The sequence below is a fragment of the Podarcis cretensis genome, assembly GCF_951804945.1.
Source record: "Podarcis cretensis genome assembly, chromosome: 12".
Taxonomy (NCBI): domain Eukaryota; kingdom Metazoa; phylum Chordata; class Lepidosauria; order Squamata; family Lacertidae; genus Podarcis; species Podarcis cretensis.
Genome location: NC_137181.1, coordinates 35,351,531 through 35,372,289, shown reverse-complemented (window position 1 = coordinate 35,372,289; position 20,759 = coordinate 35,351,531). Strand labels below are relative to the sequence as shown.

The 20,759-nt window shown below is 43.1% G+C and overlaps 1 protein-coding gene across 5 annotated transcripts in view; it reads right to left on the bottom strand.

Moving 5' to 3' along the window:
- The window catches only part of DNAH11 (dynein axonemal heavy chain 11), a 152,436-nt gene that overhangs the window by 7,464 nt on the left and 124,213 nt on the right, over positions 1–20,759 (bottom strand). For all 5 annotated transcript variants that reach the window (XM_079947877.1, XM_079947880.1, XM_079947878.1 and 2 more), the window contains 9 exons: positions 20,591–20,731; positions 18,919–19,089; positions 15,877–15,999; positions 14,508–14,701; positions 13,107–13,255; positions 11,673–11,800; positions 9,368–9,595; positions 8,178–8,369; positions 90–209 (listed from right to left, as the gene is read on the bottom strand). In XM_079947877.1, the coding sequence (XP_079804003.1) occupies positions 90–209; positions 8,178–8,369; positions 9,368–9,595; positions 11,673–11,800; positions 13,107–13,255; positions 14,508–14,701; positions 15,877–15,999; positions 18,919–19,089; positions 20,591–20,731 (1,446 nt within the window). The remainder of the gene's footprint in view (positions 1–89; positions 210–8,177; positions 8,370–9,367; positions 9,596–11,672; positions 11,801–13,106; positions 13,256–14,507; positions 14,702–15,876; positions 16,000–18,918; positions 19,090–20,590; positions 20,732–20,759) is intronic.

Genomic DNA, 20,759 nt, shown 5'->3' with positions numbered 1-20,759 from the left:
TCCATTGTTGAACTGGTCATGCTGTAAGGAAGTTCTTCCTAACATTTAGTCTACAAACTTTTCCTCGTCTCCTCCAATCTATACATTACCAGAGAAGGGTTCATAAATTCTTCCAAATACGTGCGGCAGAGTCTGCGGTCCCAGTCATCAGTGATGTGTCCACCGTACATAATTTCACCAAAGAGATAACGCAAATCTTCCCAGGGAACCTATGGAATACAATGGAATGTGTAATTAAAGAACCAGTTACCTTTCTAAGGAGGACACAGCAAAGTCACTTGGCATAGCTCTGGCATAATAAAACATGGATTTCATCAGCACAAAGTGCATCGTATTATCCCAAGAGTGGTGTGTGTGTGTGTGTGTGTGTGTGTGTGTGTGGTTACAAGCACGTAATCATAATGGGACCACTGACACATTCTGCTGCCGTTGGTTGGTGTGTGTGCATAAATGAAATAAACACAGGTAGAACAAAAACAAAAATGGTAAAGAGTGGAGCCCAGTGGCTGCAAAACTCAATAAAAATTAAAACTTTTCAAGGCACCTGATTCTATCCTCTTTGCTTTCAGTTAAGAAAATTGCTTCCTTTTCCAGTGCTAATTAAGGCAGCAAAGCTACAATGATTGTGTCGCATCAACTACTGCTGCAGGGAATTATAACTTGCTCATCATAAAAGTGCACAGAATTGTCACTGGCTGTACCTTTTTTTCATTTTGCAGCCACTGCTTAGAGTTTTGCTCTCCACTCTTTCCATGTGTAACACAATTCAGCTAAGAAAGTGGACTCTAATCCGCAGAAGCTTATACAGCAATAAATTCTGTCAAGTCTTTAAGGTGCTACAAGATTTCGTTGTTTTCCTGTTTCAGAAGCTGTGTGGCAGCAGCGGATTCCTTTGAGAAGAGTGACCATGCTTGAGTAGTATGCTAAACCATGGTATAGCAATATGTGCACAAACAGGAGAGAACTGTGAGCTTGTGCTCTCCTTCCTCCCTCACAGCCAGGAGGCAGATTTTGGGAGATTTTTAATTATTTCCCTTCAAGTCAGCTCGTCTGTTGCATTGTCAGCACCAGGGATTGCAGTTTATTCTCAACTCTGGTTTAGTTCAACAAGCGACCTTCTATTGGCTTGTTTTGAAATTGATCAGTTAGTGATCAACCAAGATTCCTGGTATGGACAACAAAACAAGTCCAATTTAAGGGAGCGTAGCTTGGGTGGCTGGAGATTCTGAAGTTCTCCTTGAGGGAGGAGGCATGGCAGGGGAGAAGCTAGATTGTTTGCTACATGTCTTTCTTGCTAAACCATGTCCATGCACACCTCAACTTGCTAAACAGAACGGATAATCCCTCACGATTAGCCATTTTGCCTGGATTGATGGAAGCAGAGATCCAAAACTACTGGAAGGCACACAATTGGGGAAGGTGGGTGGTGTGGGTGATGTGTGGGCATGGCCACTTTGTGAGATGTGAAAGCACAACTCAGTAAAACTAAAATATTTTATTATGTGACCCTTCATGTAATGAACATCCTCTCAGGGGAAAATAGAGTGACAAACGTCTTACTTTGATTCGAGATGGAGGGTCAGATTTCAGCAAGAACAGAAGAAATATTCCTTCTGTCACCAGATACTCACTTGAGAGTTCTTTGTAGGGCTCATAATGCAAGTCCACTAGCTTGCGATTAAAGACAAGGATGTGTGTTACTCAAAAAGTCAATGCTACGTTTTAAAAAAGAGCAAGTTTCCTCCCTAGCCTTGGTTTACAAAATAGTTACAGTTTATGATGAAGCCTTTCTGGACAGGGACCTTTACATACTCTGGGGCAGTATTTTGCCTTCCAAGAGTTCAAGGAAAAACTTAATTTTAGGTCTTACGGTTTACATTATGTGGCAAAGCAGAGTAAGGAAATTCCGTATTTTTGCCCTATAGGACGCACTTTTCCCCCTCCAAAAATGAAGGGGAAATGTGTGTGCGTCCTATGGGGCGAATGCAGGCTCCCTGGCTTCAGCGATAGCAACGCGAAGCATCCGAAGCCTGCGCTCCAGAGGCTTCGCGTTGCTTTCGCTGAAGCCAGGAGAGTCTGGTCTTTGAGGCTGGCGGTGGGGGAAAGCAGCGCTTCCCCCTATTGCCAGCCCCAGAGGATCGGGGGGCAGTGGGAAGGCGCGCGACGCCTTCCCGCTACTCTCCGACCTGGTTTTGAGGCTGGCGGTGGGGGAAAGCAGCACTTCCCCCCACCGCCAGCCCCACAAGCTGGGTCGAAAAGCCCGCGCGCTCTTTAAAGGCTGTGCGGCTCCTGCGGGCTTTTCTATGAGGTGGGGGAATTCCCCCACCTCATAGAAAAGCCCGCAGGAGCCGCGCAGGCTTTAAAGAGCGCGCCGCTCTTGGGGGCTTTTCCCCAAGGAGGGAAAAGGGACAGACTGGCTGAGTCCGTCTCTTCTCCCTCCTGTGGGCTTTTGCGGGAGATGGGGGAATTCCCCCACCTCCCGCAAAAGCATGCAGAAGCCGTGCGCTCTTTAAAGGCTACTGCTGCCTTTTCTACGAGGTGGGCGAATTCCCCCACCTCGTAGAAAAGCCTGCAGGATGCCGCGCACCCTTTAAAGAGTGCGCCGCTCTGAAACCAGAGGCCTTCCTTTTGGGCATTGTTGGCCAGAGGGTGTTAAAGAAGGACCAAACATTATTTATGTATGCAACAGCAGCAGCAAGGATACTTGTCGCCAAACATTGGAAAGCTCAAGATTTGCCCACGTTGGAAGAATGGCAGATGCAACTGATGGACTACATGGAGTTAGCAGAAATGACCGGCAGAATCCGAGACCTGGGAGAAGAAGCGGTGGAAGAGGATTGGAAGAAATTTAAGGACTATCTTCAAAAACATTGTAAATTATATGAGTGTTAAGAAGGATGAGAGATTTGAAAACAACAGGGCACCATAAAGTTAGCTGAAAAGATTATGAGAATGAGTGAATTTCATGAGAAAGATAAATTTTGAATGAATATCATGTTAAAACTAGGTATTTAGGATTTTGATAAAAATACTCAAAGTTAGGGATAAAATATTGGAATTGTGTACAATAAGAATGAAAATAAGGTGATAAGTTGCTGGCTAAAGTTTTATTAACTTGGAATGTAGGAGCGAAAGACGTGAGGAAGTCCAAAAGGAAAAAATGAAGAAAAGATGGTTATTACAAGATGTAAAATTTTATGTTTGTTTTATTCTTTGTCTGTTCTCTGTTTATTCTGTCTTTTTTTCTTTATTGTATTAACAAAACTCTTAATAAAAAATCTATAAAAAAATAAATAAATAAAGAGTGCGCCACTCTTGGGGGCTTTTCCCCGAGGAGGGACAAGGGACTGACTGGCCGTTTCTGTCCCTTCTCCCTCCTGGTCGAAAAGCCCGCAGGAGTCGCGCGTGGCTCCTGTAGGCTTATGTGGGAGGTGGGGGAATTCCGCCACCTCCCGCAAAAGCAGGGAGAAGGTCTTGGAGTAGCGCACAGGCTGCGTGCAGCCTGTCCACTGCTCCCAGAGCTGCGGGGGGGGGGGATCATATTTTTTCCCTTGATTTCCCCCCCTGAAAACTAGGTGCGCCCTATGGGCCGGTGCGCCCTATAGAGCGAAAAATACGGTAGCTTCAGCTACTGCAGAGTGCTTGATGCAAATTTGTCTCAATAAATGAGTATCAAAATTCATTAACAGACAGTATTAGACTATCAAAAGAAATTAATTCAAAATATATAATTCTGTTTGGACATAAAATACAAAATGCACATTAAATTTCAAGTTACAGGTAGGTAGCCATGTTGGTCTGCCGTAGTCGAAACAAATAAAAAAAAATCCTTCTAGTAGCACCTTAGATACCAACTAATATCTGAAAAAGTGCACACACAAAAGCTTATACCAATAACAAACTTAGTTGGTCTCTAAGGTGCTACTGGAAGGAATTTTTTTGTTATTAAATTTGAAGACTAACATGAGAATTTGTTTTTCTTATTATGCTTTGTAAAATAAATTTCAGAAGTTAACATGGATGCTTTCCAGCTATTTAATAATTGTGATTCAGTAAAACTGATTCATTTTTGTTTTGCCTATGTTCTCAGTGGTATTATTTATAACCTATGCAGGCCCTGACAAATTGTGGGTGGTATGACTACTCTCAGAGGCATATGAGTTTTCTGTTAGACAATACTATATTTCAATATGTTATTAGAAATCTTGGAGGGGAAGGATGAAAAAGGCCCCAAACAGTGACAAAAATGTCAAAGCATCACTGCTCAATGCTTAAAAAATTACATTTCTAAAATAATTAAATTCATATTCTGTGTTGAGATAATTTCAAAACTGTTTGAATTCTGGATTTTAAAAGTTCCTCAGTGAACAAACAAAAATCAGTTTCTATAGAAGTCTCTTTAACAAATTACTTCAAAACCTTTATCTCAAGCTATATGTTTTTAAGGGACGCGGGTGGCACTGTGGGTTAAACCACAGAGCCTAGGACTTGCTGATCAAAAGGTCGGCGGTTCGAATCCCCGCGCCGGGGTGAGCTCCCGTCGTTCGGTCCCAGCTCCTGCCCACCTAGCAGTTCGAAAGCACCCCTAAGTGCAAGTAGATAAATAGGGACCGCTTTCTAGCGGGAAAGTAAACGGCGTTTCCGTGTGCAGCCCTGGTGCTGGCTCGCCAGATGCAGCTTCGTCACGCTGGCCACGTGACCCGGAAGTGTCTTCGGACAGTGCCGGCTCCCGGCCTCTTGGGCGAGATGAGTGCGCAACCCTAGAGTCGGTCACGACTGGCCCAGACGGGCAGGGGTACCTTTACCTTTACCTTTTATATGTTTTTAAAGGTGAAATGCATCAGGAATTTGTGTGTTTTGTTTAAAACAATATATTAATGTGCTATTGGAGGGCTGATACATTTAGCCTACATTATCAAAATAAGCTTGCCTCTATTTATCAAGGACACATTATTCAAGAACAAACAATTATTCATTGCTGCTATGTCGCATATTGAAGTGAACTCAGGTTAGCAAAGTAATTCGCAGGGGCTAATAGTAGCCACTTCAATTTTATTTTAAACATTAAAATGTATTGCTGATGCTCTCTATCATTTTAAATGGCTGGAGACTTGAAGGTCATGAACAGTTGGCCACTCATCCTATTTCTTCTTTTGTCCTTCAAGCTTTTCCATAACACTTTATGCCATTTTACACTAGATCTTGCACACTAAATCCTACTATACCATTACCACCTAATCCAGACAATCTACCCCCCCCCCAAATAATCCCTCCTCATGCAGTTGCTTGCTTTAGTTGGAAAGACTCTGGTGCTGGAGTTTATTCTGGACCAGCGGAAGACTACTGGATTAGGTAGATTGCTTTAGTACAGAGCAAAGTTCTCCAGCTTTTCAGAAATCAATAATAAAAGACTGAAGAAGTGCAGTCAGCCATCCCGTCTCATGGCCTTTGTAAAAGTGGGCAGCAAATGCTCCAAGGGGGCAAAACTACACAGAAGGAAATGTGTAAAGTGAAATTGATCATGTAATTAGAGAAACAAGTTTAATAGAGAAGATTTGTACCAGCCACATTAGGGCTGCACAAACTTATGCATTAGAAGTAGGATGCACTATATTTAGGAGGCTCCAGTAGCATGTTTTGTAACCCTACTCTGCAATACAGTAACTGCCTAAAATGCATATATTAAAAAAAAGTAAAAGGCAGTAAAGTGGCACATGAGAAGTACAATGCAGTAAAGGAGAAAAGTACTAAGGGGAAGTGGTTTGGAACAGACACAAGGTCAATCGTAATGAGAAATGAAACCTAGTCTAGTATATATTGCTTAAACAACATTGCAAACTAAGGCAGTAGTCCTATAGCAACTTACCTGGGAATAAGTCCCAGTGAATTTCTGCATAGATAGGACTGTGCTTGTAAAACCAGTTTTGCAGTCATTAACTGTAATGTTGGTGGGCTCATTCCAATGATTTGGAAGCAAAATACAACCACAGACAGACAAACTGAAGTTTTCCAAATATAGGAGGGATCTAAGGAAGCCAGATGCAAAAAAAAAAAGGGGGAGGGAGCGGGGCTTCTGCACCTTTAATAGTTATGGAGAAGAGGGAAGTGCATGTTGCTTGTCAAGACAAGGTACACCTGCTGAAACTCCCTCTTCTATAGAGTTATTAAAGGAACAGGAGCCCTGTTTACATGTGGCTACCCTAGAGGGATGAGTGCTCACTGGAAGGACAGATCCTGAAGCTGGGGCTCCAATACTTTGGCCACCTCATGAGAAGAGAAGACTCCCTGGAAAAGACCCTGATGTTGGGAAAGATGGAGGGCACAAGGAGAAGGGGACGACAGAGGATGAGATGGTTGGACAGTGTTCTCGAAGCTACCAGCATGAGTTTGACCAAACTGCAGGAGGCAGTGGAAGACAGGAGTGCCTGGCGTGCTCTGGTCCATGGGGTCACGAAGAATCGGACACGGCTAAATGACTAAACAACAACAACCCTAGAGGGAACCCAGAGATACAAAGCAGTAGACGGCATGGGGAGATGCTGCTGCTCACTTGACCTCCGGTCAGTTGCCTTGCTGCTACTTACTAGCAGACAGAGAAGGGGGGTGAAGCAGCAGGGAGGTCAGTGCAGTGCAAAGGTGCTGATGGAGACAATCTGACATGCCTCTTGGTGAACGTGCACTGCATCAACTTTCTTGTCCTCTGCCTTCTAGTAAGCAGCAGCTACATGACTAATCAGAGGTCAAGTAAACAGCAATGCCCCATCTCATTGTCAGTTACTGAGTATATGTCTTACTAAGTAAGAATATGTAAGGGGAAGGGGAAAAGGTAAATGAGGACTGTAAAAATAATGGATAATTTTTATAGTCCTCATTTACCTTTTCCCCTTCCCCTTCCCCTTCCCCTATGCTTTGTGTTCTCTTCCCATGCTGGACTTGTGGAAGGGCTTTGGGTGGATCATTTTGTTTAGCTATCCTTCAGAGGGCAGGCCAGGCCCAAATATAGCTGCTGGCTCAGTAAGTTCAGAGGATTTGAGACTAAAGGTAGAACAGTTTGGATGAGTGAGACCCCTGACCAGGCCTGGCTGCCTTGGTCAGAGTGAGAGAGAGCCTTCATGACCACAACAGCTTAGGAACCAATTATGGATATTCTCCCGCTTGCCTCCTGGTTCATAGGGAAGGTCCGAAAAATTGCAATGGTTTGCATCAAGTCCCATGTGCATCACTATAGAATAAAACACTTATTGAAATGGTGACACCGAATATCATTTTCACGAAATAACCGATTCACAGTAGATACCCAGTTTTTTTAATTATCTAATCTGGAAAAGCTAGAAATTGCAGTGTTCCGAATCATACTGCAATTGCAAGTAAGCAAGTTACACAAAACTAATTCCCAGGCTAGAGTGAGAATACTGGATAGCTTAATTACTAACCGAATTGCATGTGCCTAAGTGGAAGTACCAACCTACTAAGTCTTTGCTAGACTTAGAAAGTACTAACCTACCTTTGCTACATATGTGAATAATTGGTTTAATGAATGGTAACACCTGAATGGTTTTGCATCTTCCAATTGGCAACCAATCTCAAAACAGAGTAAATCATTCATCTAGCTTTAAACTTGAACTCAAGGGGAACATTCCCGAGAAAGTCACAACAAGGTGGCCTCCTTAATACATAATAACGACACATGAAGGAAATACACCATTATTTATATATGTGACGTGCTGTAAATTGCTTCCATCATCAGAATTAATTGTAGTGATTATTAATGCAATGTTATGAACTGTCAGGACTGCTGTATGTAATTACAGTTGTGCAAAATGCTTCATTACCTGCCTAATGAATTTGGCATATATGCACATGTAAAGCACTGTTTTCGTTAACATAATGAAGGGTATATTTATTTATTTATTTATTTATTTATTTACTCACTAACTCACTTACTTACTTAAGTAAACCCACCAAGTGTGCAACTGGTTCCACCCATGTTATGAAATTTAAGCATCCCCTGTGGAAAACCTTTGATCTGCCCAATTTGTATACCCAACAGCAGATACACATTTCAACTATTTCACTAAAGAAATATATTTCAACTTCCCTTGTTCACTTCCAAAACTAAGGAACAAAAAATATCACCACCATCTTGGCCAGAAGACACTTGGTCTCCAAGTTGTTACCTTAGAGTTTGCTTCCAGGTAGTTGTAGAGGACATTGACACAAATGGTGAGATCTCCTACGTTAAAAGGGTATCTTCGATTCCATCCTTGAGGTCCAAACTTGAGTCTCCCAGCAACACAGGTGTGAAAGTAGCAGAGGGAAAAGAACATACTTTTGAACTCTTGTTCTCGGGTACACAATTCAAGTGTATCCTGTTAAAACAAAGGAGTATGGAAAAACAACAGTATTTCTATCACATCACCACAAGCTTTAGAGACGACAACTGTAGTTTTCTTACTAGAATTAATAACACCTAAACAGCAACAATAAGAATCTATTAATATTTTCATCTTAGCAAAAGGTAAAACTGAAAGTGAGTAAGTTTACAGGACCAGCAAAAAAGGACTACACCTCCTAAGAAGGGCACTCCATTCTTGCTGCCATCCCTCTTACTGCCTGTTCCTCCTCACAGCTCCTTGTCCCCATTCCTCCTCCTATCAACCCTCATTATTTTTTTTCTGATTTATGGTTTGTGGCAACAGCACTGGTCACTTCTCTGTTGCCACTTCCTCCCTGCCTTGTCACAAGAAAAAGCAAACGGGGTCCTTTCCCAGAGCAAGGCATTTGTGACAAGATGGCCGACAAGGACACCTGCAACGCCACAGACAGAAATCTTGTTTAAAATTCAAACGTGTTTCTTACACTTCTACAACCAAGCAGTATATAAATTATGTCAAATAAATAACTTTCTAAACCCTACAGCCCAATGTGGTAGGCAGTGCAAGTGCTCCCCCCTCACTCAGAATGCCTCATTCTGAAGAAGAAATAAAGCACTGCGGGACGCGGGTGGCGCTGTGGTAAAACCTCAGTACCTAGGACTTGCTGATCGTATGGTCGGCGGTTCGAATCCCCGCGGCGGGGTGAGCTCCCATTGTTCGGTCCCAGCTCCTGCCCACCTAGCAGTTTGAAAGCACCCTTAAGTGCAAGTAGATAAATAGGTACCGCTTTATAGCGGGAAGGTAATGGCGTTTCCGTGCGCTGCGCTGGCTCGCCAGAGCAGCTTCGTCACGCTGGCCACGTGACCCGGAAGTGTCTCCGGACAGCGCTGGCTCCCGGCCTCTTAAGCGAGATGAGCACGCAACCCGAGTCGGTCACGACTGGCCCGTACGGGCAGGGGTACCTTTACCTTTACCAGTGAACATTTTCTCACCTGGTCAAAATTATAGAGAGCAGCATGAAGATTTGCCAGCATACCAGTAGGGGGCTCGTTAATAATTTTAATACTGTTCTCTAATATTCCTTGAGGTATGACGTGTTCTTCAGGACTTGGAGCTGGTTCTGCACTTATAAAGACACGGTAGTCGGGGTGACTTTCTTTGCTGTGTTCCTCCAGTAGCTTCTCTAATGTCCCCAGCCATTTGACTACGAGGTGTATGTTCTGTTTGAGAGCATGCAACACTTCAATTATAAGAGCAAGTTTATTATTTTAAATGTAGCTTTAATTATCTCAGTTGCATAACAAGAACAAAACAGCCAATACTCCAAATATGATTTACCGTATTTTTCACCTTATAGGATGCACTTTTCCCCCTCCAAAAATGAAGGGGAAATGTGTGTGCGTCCTATGGGGCAAATGCAGGCTTTCGCTGAAGCCTGAAGAGCGAGAGGGGTCAGTGCGCACTGACCCCTCTCCCTCTCCAGGCTTCAGGAAGCTATCCGCAAGCCTTGGGAGCCCGTGGGAGTTCCCCCCGGGCTCCTCCGGCTTGCACAGAGCTGCCTGCACCCCGAAGCCCGGGTGCGCTGAGCAGTCGCGCCCGGGCTTTGGGTAGCTGTGCGCAAGCCGCGGGAGGGCTCCCCCGGCTTGCGCAGAGCTGCCTCTTATCCCAAAGCCCCAGCGCGCTGAGCAGTCGCGCCAGGGCTTCGGGTAGATCTGCGCAAGGTGCGGGAGCCCGGCACTGGGCTCCCGCGGCTTGCAGAGAGTTGCCTGCACGCTGAAGCCTGCGCGCGCTGAGCTCAGCGCGCCCAGGCTTGGCGCAGCTCTCCGCAAGGCGCGGGAGCCTGGCACTGGGCTCCTGCGGCTTGCGGAGAGTTGCCTGTTCTGGGGGCTGGGGTCCCACCCTAGCCCCGTGCCTGGGGGGGAAATAAATGTTCCCCCTTTATTTCCCCCCCAAAAAACTAGGTGCGCCTTATGGGACGGTGCGTCCTATAGGGCGAAAAATACGGTAATTCTAAGTTTCAAGTGCAGAGAGGAGTAAAAGATAGAGACTTTATTTAAATATGTTACATTAGGAAGGACTTCATTATTTCTAGGTGCTATTAGGCCTTGATTTGCTAAGCACTAGCATATATAAATCATGTCAACTATAACCACCCATGCACTTAAGCCTGCTAACTCTCTCCAGAGCTCAGATAATGTTCAGTAGGATTTAAGAATGCTGGGACGATTAACAAAAGTGACAAATCAGAAGCTGAAAAAAGTACTAATGTCTGACTGCTAAGTATCATGGTCCCAAAGTCTAGCAATGACCTGGACATAGAGGCACAGAGCTTCTCCATAGCTGGATATTTTTCTTTCGACATCTTCCCCAAAATTGTGTGGACATGTGTGAATCTTATGCACACATGCTTGCATGGAAGAAAATGCATGCCACCTACCTTTAGTAGGGGTAGGGGACAAATACAATTCTGTTTATATTTAAAGGTTAACTTACAAAATTCACATTTTTCACAACAATATGTGAACCAAAACGTAGCCATCATTTGAACTTTGCAGTTATCTGAACTTTGCAATGCAATTCTTGAGCCAAACAATATGTACAAAAATGCATATACAATGGTAAAGCATGCATATAAATGCATACATTAATGAAAATAATATTAAAAGTGCATTACATCGGGGAAAATTGCTTCACATAAATGTGTATATGAGACAGAGTGGCACATAAAAAATGCGTATAGAAGGCTTAATTTGCAGAAAAATGCTGTTTTGCAAAGTCAGATGTAGAAATGTATAGGACTGAAATTAAGATTGGATAAAAGAGGAATAATGAAATTGACATGTTCACCAAGCCTTATTTTTTTGTTAACTTTCCTCTTGCAAGTTTATTTGTCACTGCATAATGGATACTGAGGGACAGAGGAAAATTCTTCATCTTGCAAAACTAACCTCACAGATATTTTTGATGAAAGATGATCTCCCATTCCTGTGGCGGCCATTTTGGAAGAGCCAAAATAAACAAGCAGTAATAAAGCAGTTGGTGCCATTTGTGTGCTTAACTTCAGAAAGTTAAGTAACAAATCCCACAAACCATTCTACAAAACTCTTTGGTCCGCTATCATGATCGGTGAAAAGAAATAATGCTAGGTGAAGTTGTCTTCTCTCAGAATTCCTCAGAAGGTTGTTTCTTGTTGATGATTTTTTGTTACAGGCAGACATTTCACAGGTTAAGTATGTGCAGAGTAAGCCCCACGACAGAACACATAAGGAACGTCAAATCATGCCATTTCACACTTACTTGCAGAATAACCCAGTGCCCATGCCTGGCAGCTTTCTTTAATGCCTCCTCCGCAACAACCTCTTGCCCTTGCCCCAAAGAAATATTATGAAATTTCCCAGAATCAATTGTGAAGTCAAGTTTTTTGCCTGCAAGTGGAGCAACGGAGGTGGGGAGGCGAGCAAAAGTGGAAAGGAGGAAGGGAATGGAGGGAAAGGGGAGGGGGGAAAGATAATGCCCCATTAATTTCACCAATCACTGGGACAATACACATTAGTTCGTCACTCAACACAATTTCAACAAGCAAAATTGCGAGCTCTCAACAGCAGCCTTATGGCTGGTATTAGGGGAAAAACCCTGCAGAAATCTGCTCCCTTGGTTTTAAGATAACGAACCTTTTGACATTTTGATAGATGCTAGGTATTGTTACAGAGCTTTATAAACTCTTACAGGGGGTGCAAGCCATTTCCCTTATAAAAAAAGGCAGCAACATGTGGTAGCTATCACATCAGTTTTTTAACTGATTGGTTCAGTGGGTAAATGTGCAAGCCTCTCACCTTGTGAGGCCTGAGTTTAAATTGAGCACAGTCAGGTCACAGCTGTATTAACCTGGTATTCTCAGCAGAGTCAGTGGGGAATAGTAATCCTAAGTACAAAGCGACAGTTTCTTACACAATTGAATATAGTTTGTATAATGACCATTATTTAGTCACAGGGGGCACAAGATTACATGAGCATGGAGAAAATTGCCCTCTGGCCCTCATCTACTCAAAAGGTAAGAAACAGCACAAAAGAGCCTGCATTATGCCAAGCAGAGGAATGTTCAATCTAAAAATTTCTTCACGCTGCAGCGTTAATAGCCTCACACTTTTATCCACCCTTCCAGAGTGAATGGAGGGCTAGGGCAAGAGAGGGGGAAATCTTTAAAACTTAACTCTTGTTGAGGAAAACAATTCCAAATTTAAATCTGCTTTATTCCTTGATAATGACTATTTGTGGGCTTTTTTGTGTTAGCTTAACATGCATTAATTAAAGACCGACTCCCGCTCTGTCTAACTCAAAGCACAAACCCCTGTTGTTACCAATCATAAACTATGCATTAAGAAAAGCTCTGCGGACTTTGCAAATCAGCAACATTAACAACTATTGGAGAAAGTTCCTGTTACCCACAGCCATGTCAGAATTCCTACCAGAATGCCTCTGAATGTAGCATGTCAAAATGAGGGCCCTTTCCATCATCAAACATGCATTCTCTTTTCCAACACTCCCTAATAACACACTTTGCTAGGGCTCAGTGAGGTTTGTCCATGTAGCATTAAACCATGGTTCATAGCATTCCACATGAACATGACAAATTCTGTTCGCATTTTGTGTTTTGCAAGATTTGGAATGTTGCCAATTCACTTGCCCATGTTTTAAAAACCAGCCCAACAATACCTATTCAATAAAACATACCAAGTGCCTCCACATCTTTAAGAGGATCGACTCCAGGAGAAAGAATGAAAAATATTGGAGTGGCTGGACTGCTTTCTTCATAAGATTTTGCCAAGTCTATTCTTGTGCCATCCACATATTTTGAGCCGAGCTTTTCCTCTACAAAGTTTCTACAAAAATATATAATGTATATATAATGAACATATGTTAACATATAGAGAAAGCTTCCTTATCCTGGTGCCATACACATGTTTTGGACATGTGGTCATTGGCCACCCTGGATGGGTCTGAAGAGATTTGTAGTCCCAAATATCTGGAGTTCACCAGGTTGGGGAAGCCTGATTCAGAGCATTAAGAGTCTAGCATACAGTCTGCACATGTTGATGGGAAAGAGGTGGTTGAGGCATACATCCTTAGTGTCTCAGCTGTTTTTCTAGGTCCCAAGTCTCACACTCTCTATTTTCCTAAACATCCTTTCAAATATAGTGGTGCCTCGCAAGACAAAATTAATTCATTCCGCGAGTTGCTTCGTCTTGCGATTTTTTCGTCTTGTGGAGCGCGGATTCCCTGGGTATTAACGGCTTTAAGAAAAAGGAAGCAAACCCGCAAGACGTTTTCGTCTTGCGAAGCAGGCCCACAGGGAAATTCGTCTTGCAAAGCACCTCGAAAAACGGAAAACCCTTTCGTCTAGCGAGTTTTTCATCTTGCGAGGCTATCGTCTTGCGGGGCACCACTGTATATTCTATTCCACCAACGTGTAGAAAACCCAAGAAGCTGAGGTAAGTTCTGTTGTATGGCTTGAAGGGAAAACATCCCAACTAACGAACTGTTGTTTCTAAATTAACCAGGAGCCACAATCCTAAGGTCTAATTCACATATATGAGTGATGTTTCGTATTGGTATTTTAAATCCAGAGTGCACTGAGGACTCTCCATGTAACAGTCACTTCATATGTATCACTTGCCTTGTTCAACTAGTGTATGTATTTCACTACATCACCGTAAAGAACGAGAAAGAGAGACTGCAATGGGGTGGTAAAATTGACAGTTCTGTGAGACAAGTGGCTAGATACTTATTTAATTAATTTTAAAATCCTGCTCTTCAGCCAAAAAGGCTCCCAGAACAGCTTACAAATCAATCAATAAATAGCAGCAACAAAATAAGACAGTCCCCACCCACAGGCTTACAAAAGGAAAAGTGTTTGGGAAGGAGGAGAATTATATGAATGGATTACCTCATGACGTGCATATAGATTTAGAATGGCCACTGTACAGCCATATGCTGATGTGTTTGATGCTATTTTTTTAGTTATTTCTGTAAGTGCTATCTGACAGATCATGCAACTTGTACACATAAATAAATGGAATACATAAATAAATGTGATAAATATAAAAGGAGTTCACAAAGTTAAACATGCAGTACCTCAGAGCATATGTCATCCGATCTGGGCGTAATGCTCGTAGCATGATAAGCTTCTGAAAAGAAGTTTTGCTTTTCCATTCCTGAGGGAACTTTTCCTTTTCTGGGCATTCTGAATCTACCCATTTTTTCCATCTCTTGGCAGAACCTTCTATGTCTCTATCTAATCCTCGAAATTCATCCATTAAGGCAATGGCCTGAAACAGAACAATGGCAAGCCTGATTTATTGACACGTCAATTGTTCGCACTAAGAGAGAAATAAGTGGCAATTATTGAGATGTTGTTTACCCTCTCCCACCACACATATTACACTCTCTTGCAATATACCAAAGTGTGTAGGATTTCACCAAACCTTAGCAATTTCACCATGGACCACTAAACCTTAGTGTGGGCATTGCCAGTGTGGCACATCTATGGGTACACAAACAGCTAGCAAAGCTTTCTTTGGTGGCCACAAGCAGTCCCAAGCTACTTTAGTCCAAAACCTGCCCCATAAAGGTTTTTTCCTTCCCCTCAGAGCAGCTCCTCCTCTCTCATATATGGTCTCCCTTGTTTGAACATGCCCTCCCTTCCCATCTGAGTAGACACCCTTACTTCTCTTCTGAAAATTCATGGAGGACAAAACTATCAGTGGCTACTAGCCATGAGGGGCATGTTCTACATTCACTGCCAGAGACATCTGTCTCTGCATACCAGTCGCTGGGAATCGCAGATGGGCAGAATGTTGTTGTGCTCATGTCCTGCTTGCAGGCTTCTCACAATGATCTGATTGGCCACTGTGAGAACAGAATCAAGCATCTGATTGGCCACTGGCTTGACCCAACAGGCTGTTCTCATGCTCTTAACACATGACAGCCTGTGAAGAAGAGATCTGGGAGTGAGCAAGCAGGTGGGGTGCTTCATATTATGAATAACCCTGAGATCTACTGATGAAGGGTGGCATACAAATATTAATTAATTAATTAATTAATTAATTATACTGAGAAAGGTAGAGAAGCCCCTAAAGAAAAGTGGCAATGCAATCAGGCAGGTAGCCATGCAGTCCTCTGCTTCTAGATCTTTCTCGGTACTGAGATGGAAGCAGAAAAGTGTGGTGTGTGTGTGTGTGTAGAGGGGGGAGTGTAATTCCTTGCTCACATCCTGCATGCTGGAGTGGGTTGCAGATGGCAAGGCCCTCAAGCCTGCTTCTTCATGTGGGAGCAGGAGAGAAACAGAAGCCATTCCTATATAAAACAGAGTATTTTGTGCAATGTAGAGAAGTAAGCGCATTAAAAAGTGTAAAAGGTGCTCACAACTAAGCATAAAGCTGTTTGGGTATATGCAGGCATCTGCTTGGTTCCTTATAGGCAGCTGGTTGGTCGTGAAACTTACCCTAATGGCACTCCATGACTGAGTAGTTAAAAAGTCCACAGGACTTTTGTAGGTGTGTTCAATTGTAAATCGTAGCAGGAAATTCAGTTCGGTGAGTTCTATTTCTTTACTTCTCAACAAAATCTAGGAAGTGAATAAAATTGGGAAATACCGTGAGAGTCACTACGAAGAAAGGTGTTACTCTATAATGATCTGCACTGCCATAATTCTATTTTATACATAAGTAGCACAAAGTATTGAGTATTTCTGCCTTCATGACCGCTCTGGTTAGACATACATTTTTTGCACTTGGTCTGATGATGATGATGTTGATGTTAATAGTAGTAGTAAAAATAATAATTTTCCAGCCCACCCATCTGTACTCAGCTACTCTGGGCTGCTCCCCACAAAATTACAGGAAAAGAAGAAGGGAGTGTCAGACCCATATATTCCCTTTGCGACACTCCAAAATGTGAAATCAGCACTACTAAAAAAGAAGAAAATGGACTCATACACATTTCTCAAATGAACAGTTCTTAGGCAATCATCCTTTCAAATATGTATGTGTGGAACTTTAGGCCTGGGGGCAAAAATGGAGCATCTCAGGGCTCCTTATCTGGCTTTCATGACTCTTCCTACTCGTCCACATCTCCTTAGGCCTCACTCCTGACTGGCCCTGGTTCACACCTTCCTTGAGCATTTTTGCCTGGCTGGAATGTGTCCTTGAACACGGGTCCTGCCAACCACTGACGTAGATGGGGTCCCTGGGATTGAACAAAGCCTTTGGGCTCAAAAATGGTTTCCCTGCTTCTAGAGCAGCAGCGAATTTATATTTTTTCCCTGCCCAAAGGCTGCGTTACATTATGGGCATCCTTCTTGGGGCTGCATGCCAGAGGCCAAGTGGGGGCCACAGCACAAAGTGGGCAGGGCTATAGACATGACTTCAGGCTACCTTCTACCACACACGCAAAATGAAGTTTCGACACACACAACCAGTTACATCTCTCAATATGCAATTCAGGAAGGAAAGAGGCATTATCAACTAATCCAGAATCCGGCAGTTAGACTGGTGACTGGGAGAGGCCACCGAGACCATATAACACCGGTCTTGAAAGTCCTACACTGGCTCCAAGTACGTTTCCAAGCACAATTCAAAGTGTTGGTGCTGACCTTTAAAGCCCTAAACAGCCTCGGTCCTGTATACAGTGGTGCCCCGCAAGACGAACGCCTCGCAAGACGGAAAACCCACTAGACGAAAGGGTTTTCCGTTTTGGAGGCGCTTCGCAAAACGAATTTCCCTATGGGCTTGCTTCGTAAGACGAAAATGTCTTGCGAGTTCCTGTGGGGTTTTCCCCCCTTTTCCTAAGCCCTAAGCCGCTTATCAGCTGATCCGCTGATAAGGCGCTTATCAGTTGATCCGCTAAAAGCCGCTAAACCGCTAATAGCGCTAATCCGCTGTCAATGGGCTTGCTTCGCAAGACGAAAAAACCGCTATACGAAGAGCCTCGGATTAATTTCGTCTTGCGAGGCACCACTGTACCTGAAGGAGCGTCTCCACCTCCGTCATTCAGCCCGGACACTGAGGTCCAGCACCGAGGGCCTTCTGGCGGTTCCCTCGCTGCGAGAAGCCAAGTTACAGGGAACCAGGCAGAGGGCCTTCTTGGTAGTGGCACCCACCCTGTGGAATGCCCTCCCACCAGATGTCAAAGAGAAAAATAACTACCAAACTTTCAGAAGACATCTGAAGGCAGCCCTGTTTAGGGAAGCTTTTAATGTTTAATAGGTTATTGTATTTTAGTGTTCTGTTGGAAACCGCCCAGAGTGGCTGGGGAAACCCAGCCAGATGGGCGGGGTATGTATGTATGTATGTGTGTGTGTGTGTGTGTGTGTGTGTGTGTGTATATATATATATATATATATATATATATATATATATATAAATATTATTATTATTATTATTATTATTATTATTATTATTATTATTATTATTATCATCATCATCATCATAACAACAAGGACACATTCCAGTGAGGCAAATCACTTCAGGCAAGTGCAGAGCAGGGTTTGTGTGAGAGTAGTCTGGGGAAGAGTCTAGTGAGGTGGATAGTGAGACTGGGAAGGGCACACTATGGAGTCTAGACAGCCATTCATTCACTGGTCAGCTTGCTGCTTTTAATGCCAGGAGTCATAGGTGCCAATTCCCTGGGGCCCTTGGTGCCTGAGCATCTAAAAAATTCAATGAAGGGGCCAGGCACCCACAAATTTCAGTGTTAGGGCCATGCACGCTGTATAGCACCCACGACACCGGGCACCCATGGTCGCAGGGCCAAGTTGGCTCTCCTGCCAAGGAGTATAGATGGGGCCTAACATGGCCATGGCAGAGATCTGCTGGTGTTCCTCATCCCCTCTCAACCATAGCAGCTAATCAATTTACAGCTTGGAAAGTGAAAGTATGCAATCTGCTTTGGAACAGTATACAAAAAAATGTGCACACCTGAATAAGACAACCTACTTTCTGAAGAAAAAAAAAGGAGGTTTTTAATATTTTGAAAATCCTTTGGCAGAGCAGACTACAGGAAACTATGGAAACACTCCTTAGAAATGCTCAATACTTTATTTGGTAAATCGCCAACAAATATTTGTTCCTTTAAATGCTGAAAAGGTTTGCTATTCCCCCTGCAGGGGCATGATGAGTTGGAGTAACAAATAATGACCTTAAATATCTGTTGCTGAACAAAATTTCTCTTCCCAAAGGAGAAATTCCTGGTAGACATTCTCTCCCATACAAATAATTTCTAAGCCTTAAATATTTGCCTCGTCTAGCTTTGACTTATAATTAAACTGAATGAAGTAACAAAATTCTTTTCAACTACATTTAAAGCAGGGACTTTGAGGGATTGGTGATCAGGACTTTGGAAGTTAAGTCTCTACATAACTGAGCATGCCCGATTGTGCCATATCCCCTGAGTCTTTCATGCTAATTCTTCTCTGTTCTTATGTTGTACCAACATGTGTATCTCTAGTCTGAATTGATGCAAGCAATTAAAGTTGGCTTTTTCTCACCTGAAATGTTGTCTGGCCCAGAAAAATTAGCTTGTCCCTTTCAAAAAGTCCCTGGCCTACGTAAAGAAAGGTGAAATACGTAATAGCTTCTGTTAGCTTGGAGATGCGTCCTTGGATATCATCCGATGCTTCTGCTCGCTCAATTGCTTTACGAAAGACAGTGTTGAAAGCCTAAAGGAACGCAGAATTAATTTCTCACATCAGAATTTCCTTTTCTTGAGGAACATTTTTGAAACCTGGATTTGGCTTCTATAATTCAAAAGCACAGTAATTCAGAATGCTTTAAAAACAAGGTCAACAACATAATTACCATTTCTTAAAGACAGACGCTGCTAATTCAGGCATAGGCAAACTCGGCCCTCCAGCTGTTTTGGGACTACAACTCCCATCATCCCTAGCTAACAGGACAAGTGGTCAGGGATGATGGGAGTTGTAGTCCCCAAACATCTGGAGGGCCGAGTTTGCCTATGCCTGTGCTAATTGCTCAAAACTAGCTGCTGTAATCTCTGGATTGGTCTGCAGTTGTCGGAATGCAGTGGTATTTACTTTTGAAACCAATAAAGGTAGATCCAGTGTAGCACAAATATACATCTGCTTGTGCAAGAGGGCTTCTCCTTCCTTCCTTCCATCTCCCTTTGAATGCCTCTGGAGCAAAGGAGCCTCTGGAGCAAATTTCTGGGACACACAAATTTTGGGGGCAGAGAAACCAGGGGCCACATTCTACAAACAGCTTTACACTGTGCAAGACAGCAGTGTCAGTATTGTAATGTCTCATTCTCACATTGCATAATATTGTGGGTTGCCTTTAATTACTTAATTGATGTATGAGTATGGGAACTATTTAAATGTCTCCTCCCTCTCTCTGCTCCTCTGCTGAAGATGGATGTGACAGTTGTCTTTCTGTTTTGTTATTTGCTTTATAAATAAAACCTTTGATGTTACTATTCCAACCACAATTGCTTCTGCTGCACAGGATTGAGTTTAATATCTGCATAAGGGCATTCAATGCTCACAAGCAGGTGCCATTGGAGGCCACCATAAGAATGTAAACCTCAGGTGCACAGAGATTATTCATTACATTTCCTGTTTCTGTAGACCGGGATGAGGAATAGGATCTGGCCCACTTCAACGTTCTTTCCTTTCTTCCTTGCCAAAGTGGGGATTTGCAGCCACTGTTGATCAGCTTAATCAAGAAACTTGGGCCCTGCCTATCTGATCCAGAGGGACATGCCACTCTGGAGTTGTTAAATGCCCTCGGGAAGCCTCAGGAGACCTACACACACACACACACACACACACACACACACACACTTGCGGTCAGCAGCTCTGACTGATATTGTGATAACCTCTTCTAAAATGAATCCTGCTGATATATCTCCCTTTGAAGCTGGAGATCAACAATAATTTTTAAGAAGGTGGTATGGCGGAGCCATTTTTGTACAGCGTACATGACTCTTTCTTTTTTCCTTCCCCTAACTCTTATGATCAAACAGTTACTGCAAGCTTTTAACGTACTGCAAAACTCAGAAAGCGTGCTTGGTCACATAAATTGGGGTACAAATATAAATGAATGTACCTAAGCACTCCCACATTTCTGAAAAATAGTGCAAATCTCATGAGGTTTACTACACTGTGTTTATTTTTTAGTATCAGAATAAGGATGAGAACAAACCTTCAATGAAAACTGATAGATGGGATTGATTTTGCTCAGATCATGAATGGCAAAATAAAGAAGGGATGCTCTTGCAGCTGTTGGCCTGTAATGTTCTCTGGCTTCGTTAATGTTAACTTCATTTTCTTTGGCTTCTGCTACCTGTAGAACAACATGTTTGAAAGTAAAT